Source organism: Myotis daubentonii, chromosome 1, assembly GCF_963259705.1.
Source record: "Myotis daubentonii chromosome 1, mMyoDau2.1, whole genome shotgun sequence".
Classification (NCBI taxonomy): domain Eukaryota; kingdom Metazoa; phylum Chordata; class Mammalia; order Chiroptera; family Vespertilionidae; genus Myotis; species Myotis daubentonii.
Window position 1 is genome coordinate 189,470,019 of NC_081840.1, and position 26,375 is coordinate 189,496,393.

The following is a 26,375-nucleotide window of genomic DNA, read 5'->3' on the forward strand; positions in this document are numbered from 1 at the left end:
TATTTCATAATTACAATGAGATTGTCTAGATGACTTCATAGCCGTTTGAATCGCTATTCGGCTCTATTATGACCTGCTTTCTTCCATAATCACTGTCCCAGAAGATTATAAATCAACATTGTATGTTTTTTATTTAAAAATATTGAGAGACTGAAAAATAATGTGTGTTGGCATATAATAGTTGCAAAAACTGTTAATGAGAATCAAAAACATTTGGGGTGCCATGCATTCAATTGTGTCCCTCCTCAAAGATACGTTGAAATTTGAATTCCCCAGACCTCAGAAATTGAACTGCCTTGGAAATATGGGGGAATTGCGGATGTAATTAGTTAAGACAAGGTTATCCAGGGACAAGGTGTGTGTCCTTAGTTTGATATGACTGTTGTCTTTATAAGAAGATACAAAGAGGGAGAGGACGGCTTTGTGACAACAGAGACAGAGATTGCTGTGATGTATTTACAAACCAAGAAATGTCAGGATTGTCAATAAATGTCAGGAACTAGGAAGAGGCAAAGATGAATTGTACTCTAGAGCTGTCACAAAGAGCAAGGCTCTGCTGTTATTTCTTAGTCACCAGTTACTAATATAGTACTTTGTTTTGGCAGGGCTAGGAAATAAATACAATGGGATATCCGACACATGCTTCATAGATCAATTTATTGCTCATAGAAAGTTTTTTTTTTAATTTTATGAAACTTCAACATACAGAGTAAAACAGAAAACCATCAGATAGTCCAGAGAATGTCATTACTACTATGTTGCAACTATTGATCATTGATCTCCAGAAATTGTTGTTCATGTAATACTATTTTTTTTAAGCTGGAATTTGTACACAGAAAAATTATTTATTGGCCAGTTTGTTTTTAAATTCCAATCTAATGCCTGAGAGAATACAAATACTCTCTACTTTTTAAATTGTTTGATAAAATATGCTTTCTGAAGCACTTTGGATGTATTTATTGTAAGCAGGTTATTATGTTGCTAGATGTGTCAAAGGGTTTTTGAGTAAGAAAAATCATCATAAGGAGAGAGCAAAGAAGACTTCTCACCAAGCCTGTAGACAAAAGAGAAAACATTCTTGTCATTAAACTACAAAGTCATTGCAAATATCATTATGCTTTTCTGATTTTGAATTATATCCATATTTATTGCTTTATGTTTGATCAAGTGTTGTCAATTGCCCTTTTGTTATCCCCTACTTGGTCTCCACCAATGACAGCCAGGCTACTCTGGTCCCTGAATTCTGCTGTCCTCAAAGGTGGAACCTGCCCCTTTTATGAGCTTCCCTGAGAACAGGCTGACCAGCATGCATACTTTTCCCTAGAGGTCATTTCCCCATGCTGGCTCACCTTCCCCTTAAAGGTTATAATCTTTACTTACCTATTCTACCCTGTACGAAGAAAAAAAGCCCTTTTCTGTTCAATATTTTGACACTTGCATTATTTCTGAGATCTGAGCATTCTCCCTAGGCCTTGTCTAAATTTTGATAAGTTTTTACCTGAAAAAACAAATGTTCCTTAACCCAAAACCATGCCTTGGTTAAAATTATTCACATACAAAGCTTTATTAAAATCATTCTACAGTGGTTATATCATCAGATTGCAATGTAGAATAAATTACTACTATCTCTACTACGTCTTTCTTAGTTCTAGCTCTTATTTCCCATCTTAAATTACTGTGCTAGTTTCCCAGTGAACTTGTTTATGGTGTGTCAATATTCCCCTCACCCTACTGGCCATACTGCGGCTTGTGCAATAGGCCTCAATAACATATCCAGTCACATCACTGCTTTGTCCAAATGACATTCTGGCTGATGATGGCTGGCTTTATATCCATCTTCATGACTAGACAACAAGCTGTCCACTGCAGAGACTCTGACTTAGAGGTATTTGTGTTCCACTGCTATCTCACTGCATGGTCACCATGAGGTCCACAAATATCTGATGACTAAATGAATACAAATTTCAGCTGCATCTGTGTTTCCTAAAGTAGTATCACAAGGAACCACATTTATTTCCAATTTTTTTTTCAAGTCTTCCAAAGAATTCCTTATTTCCATGTTTTTAAAATCCTGGCCAAACTAATTTTATACCAACCTATGCCTTTTTCGTGTATGTATTTCAGGGTCTCACAAAACATTCAACAAATAATGAAAAATTTATTGAATAAATTTATATTGTCCTTTTTCCCATTTGTCACTTCTCACATAAAGTTCACTCTTCATGTTAACCACTTTTCTTTGAATTTCAGTGATATTCACTTTCAAAATTAAAATAACCAAATGATCTTCTTTAACCTCCCCTACAGAAACCAAGCAAAACAAAGGCACAAAACAATGTTCCTTGAAACAAACAAAACAAAACAACTTTCTCACCCCAGGCAACATAGACAATAGCAGAGCATTATTTCTTTCCTGGAAGGCATATTTGCTAAGCACTTTTCTATGATAATTCAGGACTGAGAACTTGCATCCATTTCTTTTTTTATCCCCTTCTCTGGTTTCACTTTGCATTCAATCCATCATGGAATCTACTGGGGTTTTTCCTTAGGCTTCTTTCTCCTTTTTTTTTTTTTTTTTTTAGTTTTTCTATCACCAGCCTATCTCAGTTTGCCTGCCCCTTCTCTTAAATACAGCAAACACATTTCATCTATAGTTGTCTCTCTCAAATAGTATTTTTAATATATCCTTCCTTGATCAATTATATTCAGCCATTAGTAATGCCTATGGAATAAGTTCAAACTCTTAGCTGTATCAATAATTGGAATTCAATTTGAATAAATTATCACTGTGCATTTAACAATAACTAATATCTGTTGTAATTATTTTAACTCTGAATTGCTGAAATGCTTTATTCTGCAGTGTAATATTTAATATTTCGTGGAATTTGTAATGCTTAATGTTATTAGATATACAATTGACTTTTTAAAAAATAATTTGGACTAGGGGAGTCTAGGGGACTGTCAAGAGCAGGGGGAAAAAAGGGACACATATGTAATACCCTTTTTAATACTGTAAGCAATAAAAAATAATATATATTTATATAAATAAGTTGGTAATATTTCCTCATCTTCTTGTTAAAATTCTCAGACCACAGGTCCCTAATCTATTTGCTCATCAGAGTCCCAAGGCAGAGTTTCTCAAACTTTATTGTGTTATGAATTAAATAGGGACCTTATTAAAACACAATTTCCAATTAAATAGGTCTGGGTGGGGCTTCAGACTCTTAAGTTTCTAACAAGCTCCCAAATGGAGTTTGTGTGCCTGCTTCAAAGATTACAATTTACTAGTAGAAGGACGTGGTATAGTCACAATAATATACAACTTAATCATGGGCATTGTTGGAATGTGTCTTTCGACAGTCTCACCAATTCTATGAATTGGGTACATATTATTATAATACCTGTTTGTCCATGAGAAAATTGAAGTTTAAACAAGATTAGCAATTGCTCAAGGTCATGAACCTAGTAGTTGTCAATCCAGGATACACATAAAGGGTTCCCATAAAAAAGCCTGCCTCTAATCACACCAGCATAGAATTTTAATTTTAGAAATATTTAGATGAATAAATGCACTTTAGAAGAGCTACACCTAACTATATTGCTTACACTCGCCTGCTTTTGGTTTGATGGCTTCATGTTATTTATTCTTGTTTTAACTCTCACAACTTAAATTTCTGGAAAACAAATAATGTAACTGGATGCAGCTTACCTCTGTCATCTGTCCTGTGATTATTACTTTCCTGCATAGGGATATGGATATGGATAGGGATATGGATAATTGGGTGGATACTGTGGATACTGTGGATACTGTGGGTATGGATAATACCCTCCCTGAAAATAAAATTGCAAAAATTGAGACAATGCCAGTATAGATATTTCATAATAATTTCCATTAAACACTTAGTTTGTTAAAATTGGTAGGAACGCAAGTTTAAAAGAAGAGGAAAATTTAGAAAAACATCTATAATTATACTCTTTGTTAATAATTTTGTTGTTTTATAATACAGGTAGTGCCACTGATTATAGCCATCCCCTCAAAGAAGTTTTAATATTCCTTAAAATATTACCGAGTTCCTTAATTTGTCCATCCTTGAATTTTCCAGGGAGAAGGAATTTGCTAATTCCAGGTTAGGTGGAATTGTTATGTCTCAAGCTCTACTTATAATGACCTTACTATCTCTTCAAACTCCTAGTTTCTTTAATATTCACTCCCGTTAAATTCAATATCCTTCATCGCTCCTTCTTTATATTTTAATTTGGTGCTATGTTAAAATTCATCTATTTAATATATTAGTAAGAATTTTGAGACCTTATCATATTGATATGGGATGTGAAAATAATATGAGGTTTCAAGAATACATTTCATTAAAAAAAGAATACACTTCATTACAGAATGCCAAATAAATGAAATTTTCTATCTTATTTAATAAGATCAATTTAACTTAACCTAGTGACTTCATCATCCTCCACAAGAATCAAAAGGTGAAAACTTACCACATTATCTGTGTCATTAGCAGCCTCTATGTTCCATTACGCATACATTATCCTAAATAGCTATAGAATTTCAACTAGTTTTTAGGCAACTAGTTAACAAACAAAGATACTTGCATTCTGTAAAAAATAAATTGGCTTTTTCAGGATAGCATTATGAGTTTTTACCTAAATGCTACCAGTGTATAACCTTTACGTCCTTTTCCAGTATATCAAAATAAAGAAACTCAATGTCTCCATTGGCTATTTACTAGACGAATGTTTCAGAGATAGGGATTGATTCTTCTAATAGAATAATTATTTAGACAAGAGAATGAATTTTATTATACCACATTATTTGGGCAATACTTACATCGAATCTGTTTCTACGGTAACGTTTCTGTTAAAATAAAGGACAAATTAAAATTGTTAATCCATATTTACCTATCAAGTTTCTAAATATGTGATAATGTCTTACCTCTTCAGATGAAGAATCAGCACTCTTAAAAAAAAAGAGGGAAAAGAATGAACATCTCAATTGTATAATTCTAGATTGAGTGCCAAAATGCACTTGGCTACCACAGTTATGATTAAACAAGATGGAGGCAAAGCCTTAGGTAACTGATGCACAAAGTTGGCTGTTTCATGTTAGTGACAGAATGAAGACTAGGCTTAGGCTATAATTAATTTGCTACGTTCCGATATCACCTCACTTGGATCCAAATTGCTTTTGTGTTATAAGGAAGAAAATCTATCACTGTGACCAGGAGAGTGAAAACGAAAAGTTAAAATGTGGGTTAGCTCAAGACCACGTAATGTTCTAAGTTGCTGAAAAACTATGTACATTTACATATTGATTGTACAGGTACAGAATGGTAATTGATTATGGTATTCTCTGTTCTTGGATTTTTATTTTGTTTGCACTTGTACTTCTGTGTGTGCTTAGTGTCTGTCTGTGTATACTTGAGATTTATTCTAAGTCCTTAATGTACTGATGTGGTTAATTCAAGGAAAATGTCCGTACAAAACCATGTTCAGGCGATGCAACTGTGGCCCACAACACAAGAAATAAGGAACAATCTCTGAATAACTCCTGAGAACATACTCTTCAAAATGTTCTGATATACTTACAATCATGGCAACCATGAGAGCCACGATAAAGGTAAAGACAAAGATCTTCATATTTTGGCCGAGTCCTGTGAAAGCATATGGGGTGGATCAGTAACACACTCATTCCTGCACTTGCAAATCACTTGTTGATAAAAGTAGAATCCACAGCTTTGGGTAACAGACTAGAAATACAGAGAGAATTAAAGCACATCACCTGACATCTGGAACTTAGACACTAGTAGGGGACATTGATAAGTAAAGGTAAGTGCTGTAGTATAGAAATAATATAAGCTGGCAAAATGGACATCTTAAACAGACTGAGAGAAGGAGGGTGGTATGAAAAATAAAGCAAAGGTAAAGCTTGTGTTAGGTTATATAGAATATGCAGAGAGAAGTTTGGAAAAACAAAAATGAGAGAAAGGATAGCATATAGGAAATTTAATAGTTCACCAGGTAAGAACAAAAATGTAGACTGGCTGAACATTTAGATTATTGTGACATTATAGGGGGCCTTACATATTGACATATGGGGTAACAAGTAAGATAGGGTTTAAATAACCGTTTAGAAGGTAGAATTCAAGCAACAAAGACAGGTTTTATAAGAGAGGTAGGTAAAATCAGTAAAGTCTCATGCTTGAGAATAGTAGAGGTGGTGCAACCCTAGTAATAAAAATTTAATGATAATAGATAGAGAAAAGTCAAATTAAAGAGGTTTCAGGGAAAATAATTATAAATACATTGAGAAAATGGGTTGGTAAAAATTATTTAATTTCCAAATAGTGTCATTCAATGAAATTACCCTAATCTGGGAATTTTATATATGATTTTGTAATTCAGTATATACAAGTGAACTCAGTTCTGTTGCTGTTGTATAGGAAATAAATCAGGTTATTTATTTTCCAGTTATAGAATTCTAAATAAAAGCATATTGCAAACTTTAAGGTAAATAGTGAGTAAATGTTTTTCCCCCTGATCAATTTTGGCCCTCAGTTTTGATAGAATAATAGAGTAATATTTTTCTGATTATTGAAGAAACAATTCTTCTGCCTAATAACTCCAAATCTCTAACATATGAAGCACAAATTGTGATTGATGGCATTTCCGTTGTTCCGTATTTGCTAATTTTTTCTCATTGTTTTAAACTCAGGACTGTGTCATTGGAAAAACAATAAATTATATATTTCTTGATGAAGTTTTTTAGATCATCTACTATTTACCAAACATTTAGTCATGTGATGATCCCAACAAGGATGCAGTTTTTAGTGTTGTTCATACCTCAAACTTTGTTGAAAGAAGATTAAGGGAAATTCAAAGAAACTGGTCTTCTATAGAGAGATAGATACCCCAGATGGGTAACTATCAACTGCTTTCTAAAGAACACAGTGATAAATGTTTGACACAGCATAAAAGCTTTTTCAACCAAATCACTAATGAATTAATAATATATTGCATAAAATGAATTAATAAAACAAAAAATCCATTATTCAGTGCTAATTATGCAGAAAATTAGAACCTATTTTTATGATAAAAAGAACAATGAAAATGTAATGGAAATGAATTATTGATGGTGATACAGTAACTATGGTAAAATTTGAAATAATACACACATGTGCAAAAATGGAGCTTATGCTATTCAAGAGGTCGTTTTCTTATAATAAATGACCTTGACCATTAAGTTAAAGGTAAAACTAAACATTAACAAAGTACTTATTATATATTGAGTTAAGAAAATAGAAAGACATTTAGGATATCCCATCTATGAAGAACATGAGTACATCTCCCTCTTGTACCACATTTCTTTGGTACAATCCTTTGTTTGGTACAATGCTTGCTGTAAATTTAGGGGCATTGTGATTCTGTCCTCGACTTCAAATCCTGACATAGAATCTTCACCTCTATAAATTGTTTCTTTATGTGCAATTACCAATAAATAGTGTACACTTTACAAATGGTTTGCAACTTACTCTAATAAACCAAAATCATAACAAGAGATCATATTAGATTTTCCATGAATATATTACCTTTTGCCCAAGATGAGAGTTCAAGAAGCTGGAATTGCGAAGCTCTGAAAGACAATGTGCCTTTCCAGAGAACTGATGTATTTATATACCTATATACCCTTCTGAGGTCATATTATAGAACTAAAAGTGATGCCCAAATCTGTCCCCACAGATACTAAGAATAGTCTTTCATTTTACAATAGAAGATTGTGTAGCAGAGTAACCAGGAAATAATTGTGCACATCATGTGTTCATCTCAATATTTGTCTAGGTATGCATGAATAAGCCTCAGAGATATGCATGCTACAGTAAAGTAAGCATGGAAATGAATTGAAATGGTAAAAGTATTTCTGCAGAACACCAACTGTCCTATTTGAACAAACACATGTCAAAGATGGAAAAACTCCATGTCCAAAATGATACTGCTTTATCCAAATTTTACTGGTTTTCTAATATATGGTAGCAACTCATAATAAAATTGGAGTCATCATTTATTTCAAATGTATCTCCTACAAGTTATTACAATGTACCCTTTTTATGGACTTTGAAATATTTTAAATCTTAAGGTATATTTAAAGGTGTGCCAAAATGCACTAATCCAGCGAGTATTAGATAATACATAAAACAATTCTTAGTATTACAGTCCAATGACCACAGAAGCTCAGTCTCTATGTCTCACATAGTAACTGGATGCTTATATTTGGGTATTGAATTTCTTCTTTTCAGCCCTTAGAGGCTCATGACCCTCACTGGGAACCATGTTTTAATGTAATTCCACTAGATAGGAGGAAAAATTAGTTTTCACTAAGTCCCCAGGCAAATGTTTATATAAATTCAGGTCTTTGCCCCTGGTTGAATAATGAAATGCACTCAGAATTAAGTACACAAAAAGGCATTTTTAAGTGTTAGGTATATTTGGTGTCCTAGCCCATCATTACTCACAATGTGGTTCATGTGACCACCAGAGTTAGCATCACCTGGGAGCTTGATGTGAGGGAAATGCAAATCCATAGGCCCTCTTTCCAGGCATGTTGAATCAGAATCCTGGAGGCACAGTAGCAATCTCTTGTTATCCATTTCTCCAGGCGACTCTTTGTTTAACAAAAATTTTAAGAAACCACATAATCGACTCATTATGCGTCTGTAAAATGGACCTTATAAATAGAATTTAAGGTTTCACTTTTTATCAGGTGGTTTGAGGAAATATTTGTTAGGTGAATCTTCTATGCTATATTTAAATAACGACATTAGATATTGTTATTTTCTTGGTGATAAACAAAATATTATTAATGATTTGTTAAGGCAAATAAAGTCCAATTCAATTAAAATAATAAGTATTCTTTTTAATTGATATCAACAACTTGTAGATAGTCCATTTTCAATGCCAAACAAATTCAAGGTCTAGTGTATTCTCAATGGCTAAAAGTTATACAAGGTACATTAGTATAAAAATGAATATGATTTAAAAAATATATCCTGCTTTATTTATTTAAGGAATGTCAAATGATTTTCTCCCTTCCTTTTTCTTTTTTTTTCACTCTCTCTTACTTATATCACCTCCTTTCTTCCTTCATTTATTTCTGCAGTCATTTTTCTTGGGCCATGTTACTAGATGCTATTCTAGTAGATCTATGGTATTCACTACTTCTGAAGAAAATGTAAAATAGTGATCCAAAGGCACTATTCGATCCAAATTGCAACAGTAGTTAAATAAATAAACATCATGGGGAAATGCCAGGAAATAAAATTTGACAGATGCTAATACACAAAATTAAAACCTACAAGTAACTCACAAATACTTTAGGTAGGTAAACCAAAACATGGGCATTGTTTCACACCTCATTTTCTGTTCCAACACAATAGGAACATTGGGGATTATGTGTGATAGAAGGAAACAAGAACAGTGGACTTTACACATAGGACTAGCCTTGTGTGTTACTTATGAATTCATCCTCCATGAACAATAGATCATTTTAGAATATTGATGGACCAGAACTTGTCCTGTTATTTTATAATTAAGTAAAGCTGGTATCATATAAGCTACAACTAAACACCATACAGTTTGAAAATGTCAGAGTCTTTCGTACAAGGGAATAAGCAATAAAGAGTGACTGCTATGTCACTAGTGTGGCATTTAATTGGTGGCATAAAGATGTAATCTCTAAATGGGAATTTTTGATGATATTTATGCTAGATTCCCCTTCTCCTTCTCTTCCTCTCCTCTTTTTTTCTTCCTCTTTCTCCTCTTCCCCTCCTCTTCTTTCTCCTCTCCCTCTTTTTACTTTTCCTACAATGAAATATGCTATATAGTCTATGACAAAATCCATGATGTTTATTTATTTATTTAACTAGCAAAGCAGTTTGTGTTATATTCATGGCAATGGCAACTGAGAGTAATCACAGACTTTCTAATTGGATCTATGAATTGGGATTATTTCATTATTTGTTTTCATAGCTTGTGCCTTGCTCAATATGAGCATGGTTCAAGAGTAAATATTAGTTGAATAGTTGAAATGGACTATAGACATTCACTTAGCAATATAAAACATAAGGAACAATTAGAAGTGTTCCCTTCCCTCAAACATCTAGCATTATATAAATGCAAGTGATATTATAAAGGAAAATGATTAATTATGCAAATACGTTATTTACTTGCTTTAAAGGGGCATTTACCAGTGCTTAAGTCCTGAATGTATCTATTACAAGCAGTGAACAGAAAAAAAAAGAAAATTGTAAAATTGAGCAGCGTCAAACACAATCAATCAATTACATTTGTGAACATCAGTCACTAGAGAACCAGAAAAATTTGAAGATTGCTTTTGTAAATAGGCCTATACTAAATACTTTGGAGGCCTGCTTCAGATATTTTTGTGGACTTTGGGTAAGACCCTGCTCCTCTCTGGCCTTCAGATTCCTTTATGCTTACTAATTTTCTGTCCTTCCATGAACATTTTCTGATAAAAATTCACTCACTCCAAAGATATGAGCTCAAACCTGAGAAGCCTCATTTTTAAAAGTTTGTATCATTTTCAATTACTTTTTACTATACATTTTTAGTAGTTATTTTCTAGATGTTCCTATCTGTCCTAAATTCATCAGCAAATCCCCATTATCTACAGAATAAAATTCATGTTCCTATGGAGCACAGCATGCTTTGCTCATCATTATTGGACCACTTTCTCTTTCTCTGTTAACATCTCCATCTACTTCCTTCATTATATTTGATGACTCCAATTCACTCCTTGATTTAGCTGTAGTGACTGGTTTCTAAATCCAAGACTCTATTCTTTTTTTTCTTTCAGCCTAAATTCTCTCTTCTCCTGAGGTCAAACCTTTCATCTGGCTTCAAGATCCTACACAGGACTCATGTCTTAATGAAGATCCTCTTTGCCTGTCATATCCATCCGCTGAAATAAACTAGGTATTTCCTTGTGCCTATTGCAACTTATTACAGCTTATATTAAAATGTTTGTTACATTTCATAACACGTAAACTTCACATTAGCTTATCCTAAAGGCTTTAATGTTCTTGAGGACAGGATTTTTGTCTTTTTTTATTGTTGCATTCTTGGCAACTAGCAAAATCCTGGCAAACATAGACATATAGTGGAGAATGTATTTCACTATAAACCTTCAATATTGGTGTTTACCTACCTTCCATATACTGCATGTATGACTACTCTTTGGATTATGACATCATCCAGAAAGTCTCTTCTTTCTGATGCTGAAATTCCATTTAGTAAAAAACTCTAATCTGTACTTCTTGACATTGCTCGCTCTCATTAGGCCTGGTCTTTCTTTCTTTCTTTCTTTCTTCCTTCCTTCCTTCCTTCCTTCCTTCCTTTCTTTCTTTCTTTCTTTCTTTCTTTCTTTCTTTCTTTCTTTCTTTCTTTCTTCCTTCCTTCCTTCCTTCCTTCCTTCCTTCCTTCCTTCCTTCCTTCCTTCCTTCCTTCCTTCCTTCCTTCCTTCCTTTCTTTCTTTCTTTCTTTCTTTCTTTCTTTCTTTCTTTCTTTCTTTCTTTCATCTTTCTTTCTTTCTTTCATCATTCTCCTTCCTTCCTTCCTTCCTTCCTTCCTTCCTTCCTTCCTTTGTTTCAATATTTCTCTCCTTTATTATCTCTCCTTTCTCTCTCTCTTCTTTCTTTCTCTCTCTTTTTCCTTCCTTCCTTTCTTTCTTTTTTTTCTTTCTTTCTTTTCCTTCTTTTGATATTTCTCTCCTTTATTGTCTCTCCTTTCTCTCTCTCATCTTTCTTTCTCTCTTTCTTCTTCCTTCCTTCCTTCCTTCCTTCCTTCCTTCCTTCCTCCCTCCCTCCCTCCCTCCCTCCCTCCCTCCCTCCCTTCCTTCCTTCCTTCCTTCCTTCCTTCCTTCCTTCCTTCCTTCCTTCCTTCCTTCCTTCCTTCCTTCTTTCTTTCTTTTCTTTCTTTCATCTGTAGTCATTCAAGCTCTTATGAGGATTCTAGTTTATTACTCAATTACTGTCATCTCTTCATTAGTAGGTCCATCAATACTTCATTGTTTGTCACTTTAGCAAAAACACATTCAATTTCCTGTTCCTATTCCAACAGTTCTCTTGATTTATTGATATTAGACAGCAACCACCTTGGCATAAGTCAACTTGGGTAAAGAAAACAAGCTGACCTTTATTTTCATGTAGGTAGTACTGCCATGGAAATTTTCATTCATTTTTATTTTCACATTAACCAAAAATGATCCCTCCTTTAAATATCACAAACTCATATCCACTTGCCACTGTCAGTGGAAAACTCCATCTTGTACCTTACATGGAAAAGTAGTACCATTTAATTTTAAATTTTCTACCCTGTATTTCAAAGTATGTATTGTATTTACTCATCCTCTCCTCCTTTACTCCATTCTCCAACAAAACAAAACAAAACAAAACAAAACAAAAAAAAAACAAAACAAAACAAAACTGAAACAAAACAAAACAAAACAAAACAAAACAAAAAACTGGTACATTCTGTATAGGTCTAATTCTTTTGGTTGTGACTCTGATCCTACTGCAACTTGCTCCATCAATTTATTCCTCAGCCTTTTGATGTGTTTCAGGCATTTCTCACCAATGGCCTCTTTCTTTTAAGCTAAAAATCTCTATCCTAAAATTACCTTTGTGTAATTCTGGTTGTTCCTACAGTATTAGATAAGATTCCATAGGTGTCATTAGTTCTTCTTCTAAAGTCCTGGCAGAGTAGTGTTGCATTTCATTCCTCACACATTACTTATTTCCTAACCACGTGGAGTGTATCTCAATGGTTACAGTTATAGTGACTCCATGTGTCCAAAAATTTCTTCTCTGTTCCAGCTTATTCCACATCTGTGTAGCACTTTCACTCTTGCCTTCACTTGTTTGTTTTCTAGCTATTTCTTCCAATGACTCCCATGACCCCCTACTCTCTTCTGCTTTATACTCTGTATTTTTTCCCAATTCCCTTTGCTGTACCAGCCACTGAATAATAATAATATTGAGTTCTATTCTTTGACACGTTCTCTTTTCCTTTGCCACTTTTTCTGTAGGGACGTTTATTTATTCCTTTGCCAGAAAAAATCATTTCTACAGTTGTACATATGACTTCTTTGAGCATGATATTTAATTCACAACACATCTTAGACACCGTCAATCTTACCATGTATAAGACTTAACTGACTCTGATCGGTTTTTCTCAGTGGATAGAGCGTTGGCCTGTGGACTGAAGGGTCCCAGGTTTGATTCCGGTCAAGGGCATGTACATGGGTTGCAGACACATCCTCAGTGGGGGGTGTGCAAAAGGCAGCTGATTGATGTTTCTCTCTCATTGATGTTTCTAACTATCCCTCTTCCTTCTTCTCTGTGAAAAATCAATAAAAAATATATTTAAAAAAAGACTGAACTGCGTACCCTCTTTCTAATTTCAGGTTGGTTTCTATCTCGGGTTATAACATGGATAACTTTTCAATTACCCTGGCATACCAGCATTGTGTTCATTCATTTCTCTTATTTCTCATATTTTAATGAGAAGTTTGCTTCCCATTGACTAAGATACTAGCACCATTTCCATAGTTGAGGTCATCATAATGTTTCTCCTCAACTAGTATAATAACATGTTATAACAATCCCTCTTACTAAGTTGCCTGAAATATTGTCATAAAGGACTATATTCCAAGAAATTTTGCAATCCTTATTTCTTTCAAAATTTTACTATATTTCTTATTTCCAGTGAATTATGTCACAATGCATATCTAAAGTTCAAAAGCATTCATGATTTGACTCTATCAATACCCTGTAACAATAATTTACGCTCTATATCCCCTGTTTCCTAAAATACAGAACCCATCAAATGTGGTTTATTACTGTTCAACCACCTATAATTTCTTCAGCAAAAATAGTTTATTGCCTTAGCTGGTTTGGCTCAGTGGATAGAGCATCAGCTGAACCAAAGGGTCCCGAGTTCAATTCTGGTCAAGGCTCTGTACCTCCCCAGCCTGAGCCCTGGTCAGGGCTCATACAGGAGGCAACCAATCAATGTGTTTCTGTCACATGGATATTTCTCTCTGTCTTTCCCTCTCTCTTCCACTTTCTCTAAAAATCAATGGAAAAATATCCTCAGGTGAAGATTAAAAAAATAAAAAAATAGCTTATTGCTATGTAATGATGTTTCAAAGCTGTACTCATTTGCCCAACTGGTGTGGCTCAGGGCTTGAGCATCAACCTGTAAAACAGGTGGTTTGATTTCTGGTCAGGACATATGCCCAGGTTGTGGGCCTGATCTCCAGTAGGTGACATGCAGATGGTAGCCAGTCAGTGATTCTCTCTCATCATTGATGTTTCTTTCTTTTTCTCCCGTCCTCCAGAGCTCAATAAAAATATATTTAAAATAATTGTACTCATTCTTTAAGTTCCAACTATAATAACAACTCCTTTAAGACCTGCTCCCCATGCACACACTCAGCAAAAATGCTCACTCTTCCAATCCAGTCATAACAAATAATGCACATATAAACCCAAATGCTAAAATTGATAGCTAAATCTTATTTAAAAATTTCAGGGGGTTAAGACATGGACTTTGCATATAAACAAATATAAACACAAGTACTCATACAGATCTGATTTTAAATGTTATTTTTTGAAATTAACAAATAGTACCAAAGGACTTGTATGCATGCATATAAGCATAACCAATGGATACGAGACACTGGGGGGTGTGGGTGCAGTGAGGGCATGTACCGGGGAGTTGGGGAGGCCAGGGGAAGATCAATGGGGGGGAAAAAGAGACATGTACTACTCTTTGTAATACTTTAAACAATAAAATTAAATTAAAAAAAACACAAAGTAATATTAAAAAAAAAGAAATTAACAAATAGTATGGATTTTACAAGTTACTTAACCTTTTGGTGTTTTAATTTCTTCATCCAAAATATGGATGGGAAAGCTATCTCATGATGTTTTTGTTGGCATCATACAAGATAAATATGTAAATGAAACAATGCCTAGCATAGGGTTGATACAAAGAAAAAAAAAAAAAAGCTATTATAGTTCTTATGCTTGATTGAAGAGAGGTAGCTAATATTTGTCAGGTAAATTAGGCTCTGTTATATTTTACAGGACATTTACCAACAATTTTTGCCTATACAACAAGCCATTCAAATTCTTTTTCTTGGATGTTCCCTTACAGAGAGAGGCCTATTCTTCTTGTATACAAGATATTGGTTTTACGTAAATTATTTATTGTTTACAAAACAAGTGGCCCTGGGAGCTGAGCAATTTGAATTACATGATGAAGCCACCACATGGATTTGTTATCTTGTCATTTTCTCCATTGTGGCATAAAGCACTGACAACTGCTCCCGGTATCATGATAATGTGGCTGTTGCAAAGCTTCTGAGTATTTCTGCTTCTTATATAACATTCCCGCGCGCGCCTACTGAGTTGAGACCTTCAGGACTCAGCAAGTGCTAAAGACCTAATTGTGTCCTCAATAACTTGGGCCCTGAGCTAGAAGGTCACTGTCCTCTAAGGATTGTCTTTAGTTATTAGATAATAACATTTCCTGGACTGATTTCCTTTATCAGATGTGAATTGCGCCCTTGTTAAATTGCTACTGGGCATTTCTGGGGACAGATATTAGGCAGAAATTATTTTCTAATCATGTCAATTTCTTGGAATTGAAACTTACTATTGATTTTTTTTTTCAAACCACATGCCATTAACTACACTATAAATAGCCAAGAAAATAGGCAGACCATCATTCACTTACCACTTTCTTCACTTCTTGACCTCCACTTTGGAGAAAAGGTAAGAATATATGATGTCAATTTGTTGTATGCCCTTTTTTTGTTTAATTTAAAATATATGAAGAAAATAATTTTTAAAATATAATTTTTGAAATAAAAGTATTTGAATAGTACTGACATTATTTTCAAAATTTATGTTAAAAGCTAAAAGTGCCTATAAAGATTTGGTAAAAATTATAATGACCACATAAGCTTTATGATTTTAAGAAAATGCAGTAATGGTGATTAATATTATTTTAGTACAAGGCTAGTTAAGAGGCTATATTAAAATATCTATTTGCTGACCTTGGCTGGGTGGCTCAGTTGGTTAGAGTGTGGTCAGGATACTCCAATGTTGAGGGTTCAATCCTTGGTGAGGGCACATACAATATTCAATCAATGAATGCATAAGTTAATGGAACAACAAATTGATGTTTCTACCTCTCTTTCTCTCAATTCAATAAAAAAAAAATTGGGGAAAAAACTTTAAAAGATATGTTTTCTGAATTAAATGTTGCAAATTTTATTAAGCATTACTGCAGTCATAAAAACAAATATATTTAAATTATTATAAAGAAATAGGAATCATTATAGGGAAAGCTTTTATCACTAGGTAGGTATAGAGGTGGCATTTTGTCAAGATATTATGGGAGCTCTTTGGGAACATGCACTACTTGATGCTTATGAATAATTTTTCAGGTGAGTGTATTCCTCAAACTTGTTTACAACTTGCAACATCCCATTTTATTATTCAATTTACAATATTTAAAAATATTAAAATAGACACATGAAATATAGAATTCAGTTAAAAAAATGAAATTTTACTTTGTAAGAAAATTCTGGAAGACATAGAAATTACTTGAAAACAAAAACAAAAGAAAGAGACTTGGAAAAAAGAGCACCTTAGAATATATTAGTCAATAATGAAATTCTGCCTTAAAAAGTGTATATAAAATATTAATTATAAAATTTGAAAAATGTAATACAGTCTTTCCTAACATACATAATCATCTATAATATTTTTTGAAACTTGAAAATAAAAATTTATTTGGGAACTTACGTAGGTCTTCAGCAAGGTAAAATTAATATTGCTATTTGTGAGAATATGGATAGATCCTGAAAATATTATTCTAAGTAACATCAGTCACACAGAAAAATTCAAGAACCATGTAATTTCACTCATATATGGGGTATAAAACTGAAAGCATCAAAGAAAACAAACACGACAAACAAAAATTCATAAACACAGACAATAGTATGGTAGTTACCACAGGGAAAGAGGTATGGGAGAAAATAAAGGGTAAAGGGAATACAAAATATTATATCGTGTTTGAAGGAGATTTGACATTGGCTGGTAAATAAACAATGCAATATGCAGATGATATATTTTAGAATTGTACACTTGAAACATAAATGATATTCGTGACAACTATCACCCCAATAAATTTAATAAAAATAATTATGTATCACCCAGGGTGTATTGGTAGCACAAAAATTATGTTTTACAAGAAATTATAGAGATGGAACAAGATCAAACGTTTAGTACATTTCGGTCAAAATTGTTAACAAATAGTATATGTTATGCTACAAGAGGGAGTGGTCTGCAGTAGGGACGGGGCAATTGAATCCGATCCAGTCTTGTTAGAAATAAGGACATATGATTAAACAAAATATTCATGAAAACTGTTTAGTTTAAGAAAGGTAAAAACAAAAAATGATCTTCTATGTATACATTTTCTGTGTATACGTTTTCTTTACTCAGTCTGTTCCCAACAGATATGAGGACTCACCAGGGCTGAGACCTTAATATTTTGTTCATTACTTTAAACCAAGACTTTAACCAGCATCGGGGAATTAAGGATGTGAAATAAATATTACTTATTTTGAATAAATGAAGCAATTAATAAAGCTTTATATAAACATTTAAAGCTTCCTTCTATCTTTTTAAAAAACAACAACACTGTACTCTAAACAAGACTTAAAGGCATGGAGTAGGTTACAGTTGATAGCTGAAAAAACCTGAATGGCTGGTATTGAATTATAAAATTGATATGTAAGACCACATTGCCATTGTAGATTTTGTCTTTGGTGTACGATAAAACTTCCATTAGTAATTTTTTCTAAAACACAGATATTTTACTTTTACATTGTTTTGGTTTCTTTAAAAAAATATTCCTACCTAAATAAGTGGTTAGATTGACAACTATACTACCATTTCCTTATTTTGCCTTTCACAGGACTTGAGAGCCATGAAGGTCCTCATCCTTGCCTGCCTCGTGGCCCTTGCACTTGCATCAGAGGTAATAAAAAACGTGAAATGATTAACATGTAGTGTAGAGAGCAACATCAGCAACATTTTAAATGAACATAGAAAGCTGAATTTCAACAGATTTTTTTTGTTTACTTCCAAGAAAATAATTTATATTTACTGATTATTTCAACAGAGTCCTGTAGGACCATAAATCTGGTTTAAATGCTTTCTACACCACTGGGCAACCAGTTGCTAAAGAAAAAAACAAACATCAGGCAAAAGGAGAAGAAACACACAGAAAAAAAGAGTAATATTGCACAAATACAATTGCATGCATGTGCAACCTAGATAAACATATCAGTGATGAAACTGATGTACCTCTTACTCTGGGGCATTGGGCCAAATCCTACCCCTGTCTACTCAAAGAAATCCAGGGAGTGGAGCAAAGGCAATATTCATAATCATAAGCATAATGAAAATTGTTTGATACAAATTCAAATAACTCCCTTTCTGTTACCCATCAAATAATTTTCTTCACTTATTTTAGTGAACATAATACAACAAGCAACATTTAATAGACCCTAATTTTCTCTTTCACTCTGTTCCCTTCCTAAGACAAATAGGGGAATAAAATAGGTAAAATAAAATTATTCCATTATAGTTATCAAATATTCAAGACATAAAACACAAATATTTTTCAAGGATCTCAAAAGATATATAACATTTTTTATTTCTTAAGTTTGTGAAGGAGATAGCTCTGCATAAAGAAGGAAAAATGAGTCAGCTATAAAAACTAAATTGTGGTGGTGTTGTTCTTACTCTTTACAGAAGAAAGAAGTCCGTGTATCCAGTGAGGTAAGATATTTTATTCAGAGAAAATTTTTCCAACCATACATAGTAACATTTACCCTGGCTGGTTTGCTTGAAGTGGTTGGAGGCTCATCCCATGCAGCACAAGGTTCCGGGTTCAATCCCTGGTCATGGTGGATGGGACGCAACTTATACATGTTTCTCTCCCACATCAATGTTTGTCTCGCTCTCAAATCAATACAAAAAAATTCAAAAAAAAGTAACAGTCTTTGATGATCCAGTTGTTGATTTTGCATTTTTTCTTTACAGACTGTAGAAAGCATTTCTAGCAGTGAGGTAAGACAATGTTCATTTGAGGGAATTTTCCATTTGGACAGTAAAATGCTAGCAACTCTTTATATTGTGTTACTTTAGGGCACATAAGTCAATGCAGCTAGTTCTGACCTAAATTCTGATGTAAATTTCCATTATATGTTTAAGGAAAAAATAAATGTCTACAGAATTCCCTATTCTCTATGATTTTTATGCTAGCTGCTACTTGAACCTTGTCACTTGCCCCACCCCCTTCTTTAAGTGAATGCTACACTCCTTTTATATGACTGGAGCTCTCTCCACACTGACCCCATTCACTGTTTTGATATTCATTGAGCACCTTCTATGGATTAGATATCGACTAGGAGCTATGGTACAAATTGAAAGCAGATGCCCATAGGAAAGAATTGCAATATAAGGGGTGGGCAGACATGCAAATGGACATATTTTGTCATTACAGGAGTCACTTTAGTAAATCAGAGCAGTGAGACTTAGTTTTATTCTTCAGTCTGTCTGGGAAGGTCAGGTAGATATTTACACTTGCACCACTTTTGGAAGTCTGTCACCTGCTAAATGGTACTTGGGTTATTTTATCTCTTCATAAAGGTTATCAGATCCTTAGGGAAAGTATTTTACTTTTTATAATTTATTTGAAACCTAAACATAACAAAGGAACTAAGAATATGAACAGAATGTATTAATAGTTGTTACGATTTCTTATTAATGAATTTTATTCTTTAGAATCAGATGGCGTCTTAGAGATCATTTGTTGTCATAGGAAGGGAACATAGTGAGGGAAAATTAGTGTCTATTAAATGCTTCTTGTACTATATTCACTAACTTTTCTTTCTTGACTGCATTCATTTGTCTTGTTTATAGAGCAGACTTGTGCAGAACAGCGTAACATATAAGTTTCAGTAATTATGCTGTGTTTTTCACTATATTATCCAGTAAGCTGTCAACATTAGCCTATTAAATGCCTTCATATTCTGATTCATATTGGCAAATAAAAATTTTCCATGAAAACTTAACCTAGTTTCATTTTTATTTTTCTGAAGGAATCCATTACCCACATCTATAAGGTAGAGCTATTTATTTATTTATTTATTTATTTATTTATTTATTTATTTATTTATTTATTTGGTTAATAATATCATATTGACCTCAAATATATGTTCCTATGATATATGACCTGTTTATAGCATTGTGTGCCCATCACCCAAAGTCCAATAATTTTCAATCACCATATATCTAGGCCCATTATCCTTTACTACCCTCCAACACTCTTCTCTGGTAACCACCTTACTATTGTGTGTATGTTTGTATGAATTTCAGTTGTATATCACACATAAGTGGGGAGACATAATTAAATGTATATAGTTTCAATATATTCTACATTTAATTTTTACAGATTATTCTATTTCTATTCATGTTATTTTTTTTTTAGCAGAAACCTGAACAGTTTGAAAATGAGAAACAGCAACAAAGAGAGGTAATTTGTTCATAATGAGTATATTCAAAAAAATTGTTATAAAATATAATCCATACAAAAGATGGGCATACTCAGTCTAAAGAATTATAATAAAATACTACCAGCATGGGGATTATAACATTATCAATATATTTTAAAGATATAAGTGCATTTTTTATTCTCATAATACACTTGGAGAATATAGACTAAATACTTTAGAATAATCATTGATTTGCTCAATTTATGTTTACCATAATGAACACTAGTAGATACATTTTCAAGTTAGAAACAGGTTTCCTTATTCTCAAGATACATAGGTGACAAAAGAAATGGTAAGAAAATATGTCATATATCTGAATCTGATCATTGATTAGCTATTTAAACTTGACCCCAAGTTTCTTTGTACTTCCATTTCTTCAACTATAAACTGAGAATATTAATAATCCCTTAGGGTTGATGAGCTGGCACACATTAAATACACAAGGGTTTACTTTAAAATTGTGTATTTTATATTAACATTGATGAATACATTCATAAAAGACTTTGCATTACACAGAGGAGAGAAGTGATATACAGAACAACTGAGTACACAATTGTGCGACAATATCACACAGTTATAAGTAGCAGAGCTTGCTTAAAAATATAGGTCTTCTTGGATAACAAATAATTATTTAATTGAAATACATGTGTGGTAACATATCTACTTGTAACATTTCAGCTTCATGTTTTGTCAATGACTTGGGTTTGGTAATACAAGAAATATTTTTCTAAATGAAAATGAATTTACAAAATGATGCCTCTTTAAAGACTTACAATAATGACTATCTACTAAATAAACTAGTACTAGAAGTTAGCTGGTGTTGAGTAACTCCTTCAATTAAACCACAAGTTAAGATTTACTTTTCGTTAAAACACATAGAAGTAAATCTTGGAAACATTCCTCTAAGTCTTTTTAAAATTAACTTTCATTACATGAAACATTTTGGTTAACTTTTACACCATGTTGAGAAGTTCATGCCTTCTAAGTACCAAACTATGCAGCCATCCACAGTATTACAGGGAACTCAGAAAGGAGAAACAAGCTTGAAATTCCCAACCATTTGATTTCAGTTTGATCTGGGTCCACCTATGAAGGGGGTGGATTAATGATAAATAATTCAATGAGTATTTAACTCATTTTCACATGACCCCAAATAATTTTTTAACCAGCATAGGTAAATGATTTTCCTTCTCTCTTTCACTCAGGATTCCTCAATAGAGAGGAGGTTAATTCATCATGAATGACAATTATAGCTGAATCATGGACTTAAGAGATTTTTCTTTTCTTCCAGGATGAACGCCAGGACAAAATCCACACTCTTGTCCAGCCACAGCCTCTTTTCTATCCTTATGCTGAGCCCATGCCTTACCCTGGCCTTCCACAAAACATCCTGCCTCTTGCCCAGCCTGCTATGGTGCTGCCTCTCCTTCAGCCTGAAGTGATGGAAGTCCCCAATGCTAAGGAGACCATCATTCCCAAGCGCAATGTGATGCAATTGCCCAGATCTCCAGTAGTGCCATTTCTTCAGCGCCAGATCCCAAACCTCACTGATCTCAAAGCACAGCTTCCTCTGCCTCTGCTCCAGCCCTGGATGCCCCAGATCCCCCAGCCTCTTCTTCAGACTCCCATGCTTCCCACTCAGCACCTGGTCTCCCTTCCTCAGTCCAAAGTCCTGCCTCTTTCCCAGCAAGTGCTGACCTACCCCCAGAGAGCGATGCCTGCCCAGGCCCTTGTGCTGAACCCACAGCTTCTGGTTGACCCAACCCAGGCATTCTACCCTGCGATGCAACCTATTGCCCCAGTTTACAACTTACAACAAGTAAGTCCTACTTTATGAACTCTGTTTTCTCATTCATGATGTGTATATGATTGTAGAAGAAGTGGGAGATCCAGAATCTATACTTATAATAGGATAATATGCAAATTGGTCTGGGATGTTGTCATGTAACAACTGAACAGCAGGAGGGCAGGGCAGTGAGCTATGTGTGGCAGAGAGCTACAGGAGGGCAGAGAGCTACAGGAGGGTGGGGCAGCAAGCTATGTGCAGTGGAGAACTACAATTGGCGGTGGGTGGGGTGGCCAGCTGAGGCAAACGTCAAAGAGCTAGTCGTGCATGGATTCATGTGCAGGGCCACTAGTCAACGAATAAATGAAAATTAAATAGACCTCCTAATGCATGTAGTTGACATCAGGCATTCTCAACACTAGTTATGAAATAAAATAACCTAGAAAACTTGTTTTCCCCCAAATTCCAATGCCTAGGTCTGCTCACAAAGTTTTAGAAATAAATCTTCTGATTTTCTATGTAGAAGATACTGAGTATTTAGAAGTAATTATTTCAAAGATTCTGATTTATTTGATGTCTAGAGAACATAGATAAAGAGGATTAAAACATACTAAATTCAGAATTCAATTTGGGAATCTGAATGTTGAAATGAGTTTAATTATATTCTTGTGTACATCTATTCTCTACATGCTTTAATGCACATCCTGTTTGTGATATTTGTACATGTGAGGGCAAACAATTGATATGCTTATTTTATTACTCATCAAATTTTTATTTATTGGTTAATTTTTGTGTCTAATGTAATTTAATTTTCCATCCCCATTTATTCCCCCTTACCCTCTTTCATTTTTCATCCACTCCCACAACCACTGAATTTTTAGAAGTATTACTGCCAAAAATTCAATTTATATTTACCTCTCTCTCTCTCTCTCTCTCTCTCTCTCTCTCTCTCTCTTTTAAGGTTTAAGAGGATTTCAATGTTAATGTTTGCATCTCACTTTTGGTAAGCTTGGGGAAATGGAGATTAGATTGATTATTCTTATAGTTAATACATTCTCACATTACATTGTTGTGAATAAGACCAAGGTAGTGACAGACTCCGTCAATATACGAAATTATTTATTAATTATCAGTGTGTCAGGGACATCAACATACTTGACTATTATGTAATCTCCTGGAGTTGTGTATGTTTTATTTCATTAACGATAGTTGTGTTATGACAGATTTGAATGGTTTGTTTTTAGGTGCATATGTCCTTATGCTTGATTATCATAATTTTAGAGAAAACTGAAAACAGCTTCTTCTACATTTGTGTAAATATTTATGAGCTCTTAAAAAGATGAACTTGAATTCTCATTTCTATCTTAGGCTTCTTAAAATTTAATGATTTTTTAAATCATATTTAAAATTGACATATTATCTTTTAACTTGTGGGTCAAAATAAACTTATTTAGTCTCAGTCTGAGGTTGAAAATGAGGAGAGAATATAACTTTGAGATTCTTAAGATACCAATTTTTTACTTATTATGTTAAAGTAGATAGTTCACTAAAAAAATTTCAAGTGAGATGCTACTTGGTCTTAGGAGACTTATATGCAAGATAGGGCACAACATGGTACATTGGTAATAAAGTTCCTCTAATGAATTAGTCATCCCAAAATTATAAATGGAGAGAGATGTATGGTTATATCATAAAACATAACTAATTCTTTGTATGTTTGTTTTCTATTCCATAGAATTGACTGCAACTGGAAATGTGGCATCTTTTCAATCTTTGTATCATGCAATCAAAAAAAGTAATAATGTGTAAATTATTCTACATGAAAAAATGTATTTCTTTTTTATTTTATGTATTATGTAACATTTATCTTAATTTGAATTGGACTCATAACCTCTCTTTTCCATATTTTAATTAAAAGTGTATCAAAAGTTTCAATTTTGGCTTGGAAATACCATAACCCTATCAATAATATGTATTCAAATATTTTCTGGATTTGTACTTATTATTATTACTATTTCCTAAACAGTCATTTCAATAAATTAATCCTTTATGCATATTATTTTTCCTGTCTTTATTATAATCTTTCAAACTTAATTTTTTTTAATATTAACTTTAGATTATTACTATCATTAAAAAGAGCCATGAAAGATTAAAATTAAATGGAATGCTGTGAATTGAATATTAAAAGATATCTAAAAGTAGAGGGAAAAGGTAATCATATGCTGTTTGATCTAAAAAGACTTCGTTTACATCTATAATCCCAGTTAAATCAGTACACCTGTGCTTTTACCGTCTAAGTACCCAGCATCAGATGTCAAATTCTATGGTTACCCTAGAAAAAAAAGATTCAAATGTAAAATCAGATTCACAGCTCCACAACATAGCAGCTAAGTTGTGCCTTGAAAGTTACTTGATTTTTCTGGAGCTTCATTTTCTACGTCTATAGAAGCCAATTCAAAGGGTTTTATTGAAGTTTGAATGTGATTAGTGGACTGCACAGTATATGATTAGTGTCCCTTGTTGTTACTTGACTTATCAGAGCAGCCAGAGCCAATACCACAATCAATAAGAGGTGGGTTATGTGATTTTTGCCAGTAATGCCAAAGAACCAAAAACTTACAGAAAGTTCTGATATTCATTGTCACTGACAGTGGAGTAATTGTTTCCTTGTGATGAATTATTTCTCTACCAACTCCTGCACTGCACACTCAACTCCATCCATTTGAGTTTACACAAAGATTCATCTCTAGTACTTATTCCCTGTTTGCTACATTCGCAATGTTTTCCTAACCTTTAGGATCAAAAGTACAAACCAAACATACTGTCCTCAACTTGTTCCCATCAAATCATATCCTTACTGGAACCACTTGTCTTTCCAAGGTCAACAACAACTTTCATCTTGCTAAACTGTGCTCATATTAACCATCCTCTTAGTGCTATTTGGTAGACTTGATCATCCCTTCTTTTTTGAAATATCATACTTCTCTCTTCATTTGAAATCCTAAGGCTGTCAAAACCCTTGGTTTCTCTCTCAACTCACTAGCCATTTATTTGCAATCTCCCTTCTATATAGCTGAGATTTTCTTTCCAGCTACCTGCTAAAAGTGAAATAGCTTCCCGTTCAAATATGACTAAAGGCAATATTTTGCTTAGTACTCTAGTGATTTTAGGTAAACTTCATGGATTAGATTTTCTTTTAGTACAGAACATTTCACAATTAAAATGAGATTGCTGCCTGACTGGCGTGGTTCAGTGGTTGAGTGTCGATGTATGAACCAGGAGGTCATGGTTTGATTCCTGGTCAGGACATAGGCCCTGGTTACAGGGTAGATCCCCAGTGTGGGGCATGCAGGAGGCAACTGATCAATGATTCTCTCTCATCAATGTTTCTCTTTCTCTCTCCCTCTCCTTTCCTCTCTGAAATTAATAAAAATATATTTAAAATATATAAAATGAGATTGCCTAGATGATTTCTTGCCCTTTGAATAGCCCTCCAGTTATGTCATGACCTGCTTTCTTTCATAATCATTGTCCCAGAAGATTATAAAATAATACTGTATAGCTTTTAGTTAAAAATATTGGCAGTCTGACTGGGTATCATCAACAAATCAACAAACAAGAAGTGCTGGAGAGGATGTGGAGAAAAAGGAACACTTGTGCACTGCTGGTGGGAATGCAGACTGGTGCAGCCACTATGGAAGACAGTATGGAGTTTCCTTAAAAAACTGAAAATGGAACTCCCATTTGACCCTGTGGGAGGGGTCAAATATATCCCTCTTCTAGGAATATATCCCAAGAAACCAGAAACACCAATCAGAAAGGATATATGCACCCCTATGTTCATAGCAGCACAATTCACCA

General features: G+C 33.7%; 1 protein-coding gene and 1 long non-coding RNA gene across 2 annotated transcripts; one reads left to right on the plus strand and one right to left on the minus strand.

Moving 5' to 3' along the window:
• Positions 1 to 708: 708 nt before the first annotated feature.
• On the minus strand, positions 709 to 7,652 carry LOC132227326 (uncharacterized). The gene is made up of 6 exons (XR_009451171.1): positions 7,602 to 7,652; positions 5,602 to 5,666; positions 4,949 to 4,972; positions 4,844 to 4,870; positions 3,710 to 3,831; positions 709 to 1,054 (listed from the first exon to the last, which is right to left on the minus strand). It is a non-coding gene; the product is annotated as an uncharacterized LOC132227326 (long non-coding RNA).
• Positions 7,653 to 18,093: 10,441 nt separating this feature from the next.
• LOC132239786 (beta-casein-like) lies at positions 18,094 to 22,565 on the plus strand. Its single transcript, XM_059706681.1, has 6 exons — positions 18,094 to 18,144; positions 18,924 to 18,950; positions 19,215 to 19,241; positions 20,276 to 20,299; positions 20,665 to 20,709; positions 22,020 to 22,565. Exons 1-6 carry the CDS (start codon positions 18,094 to 18,096, stop codon positions 22,563 to 22,565), a joined length of 720 nt encoding a protein of 239 aa, XP_059562664.1.
• The last annotated feature ends 3,810 nt before the right edge of the window (positions 22,566 to 26,375 follow it).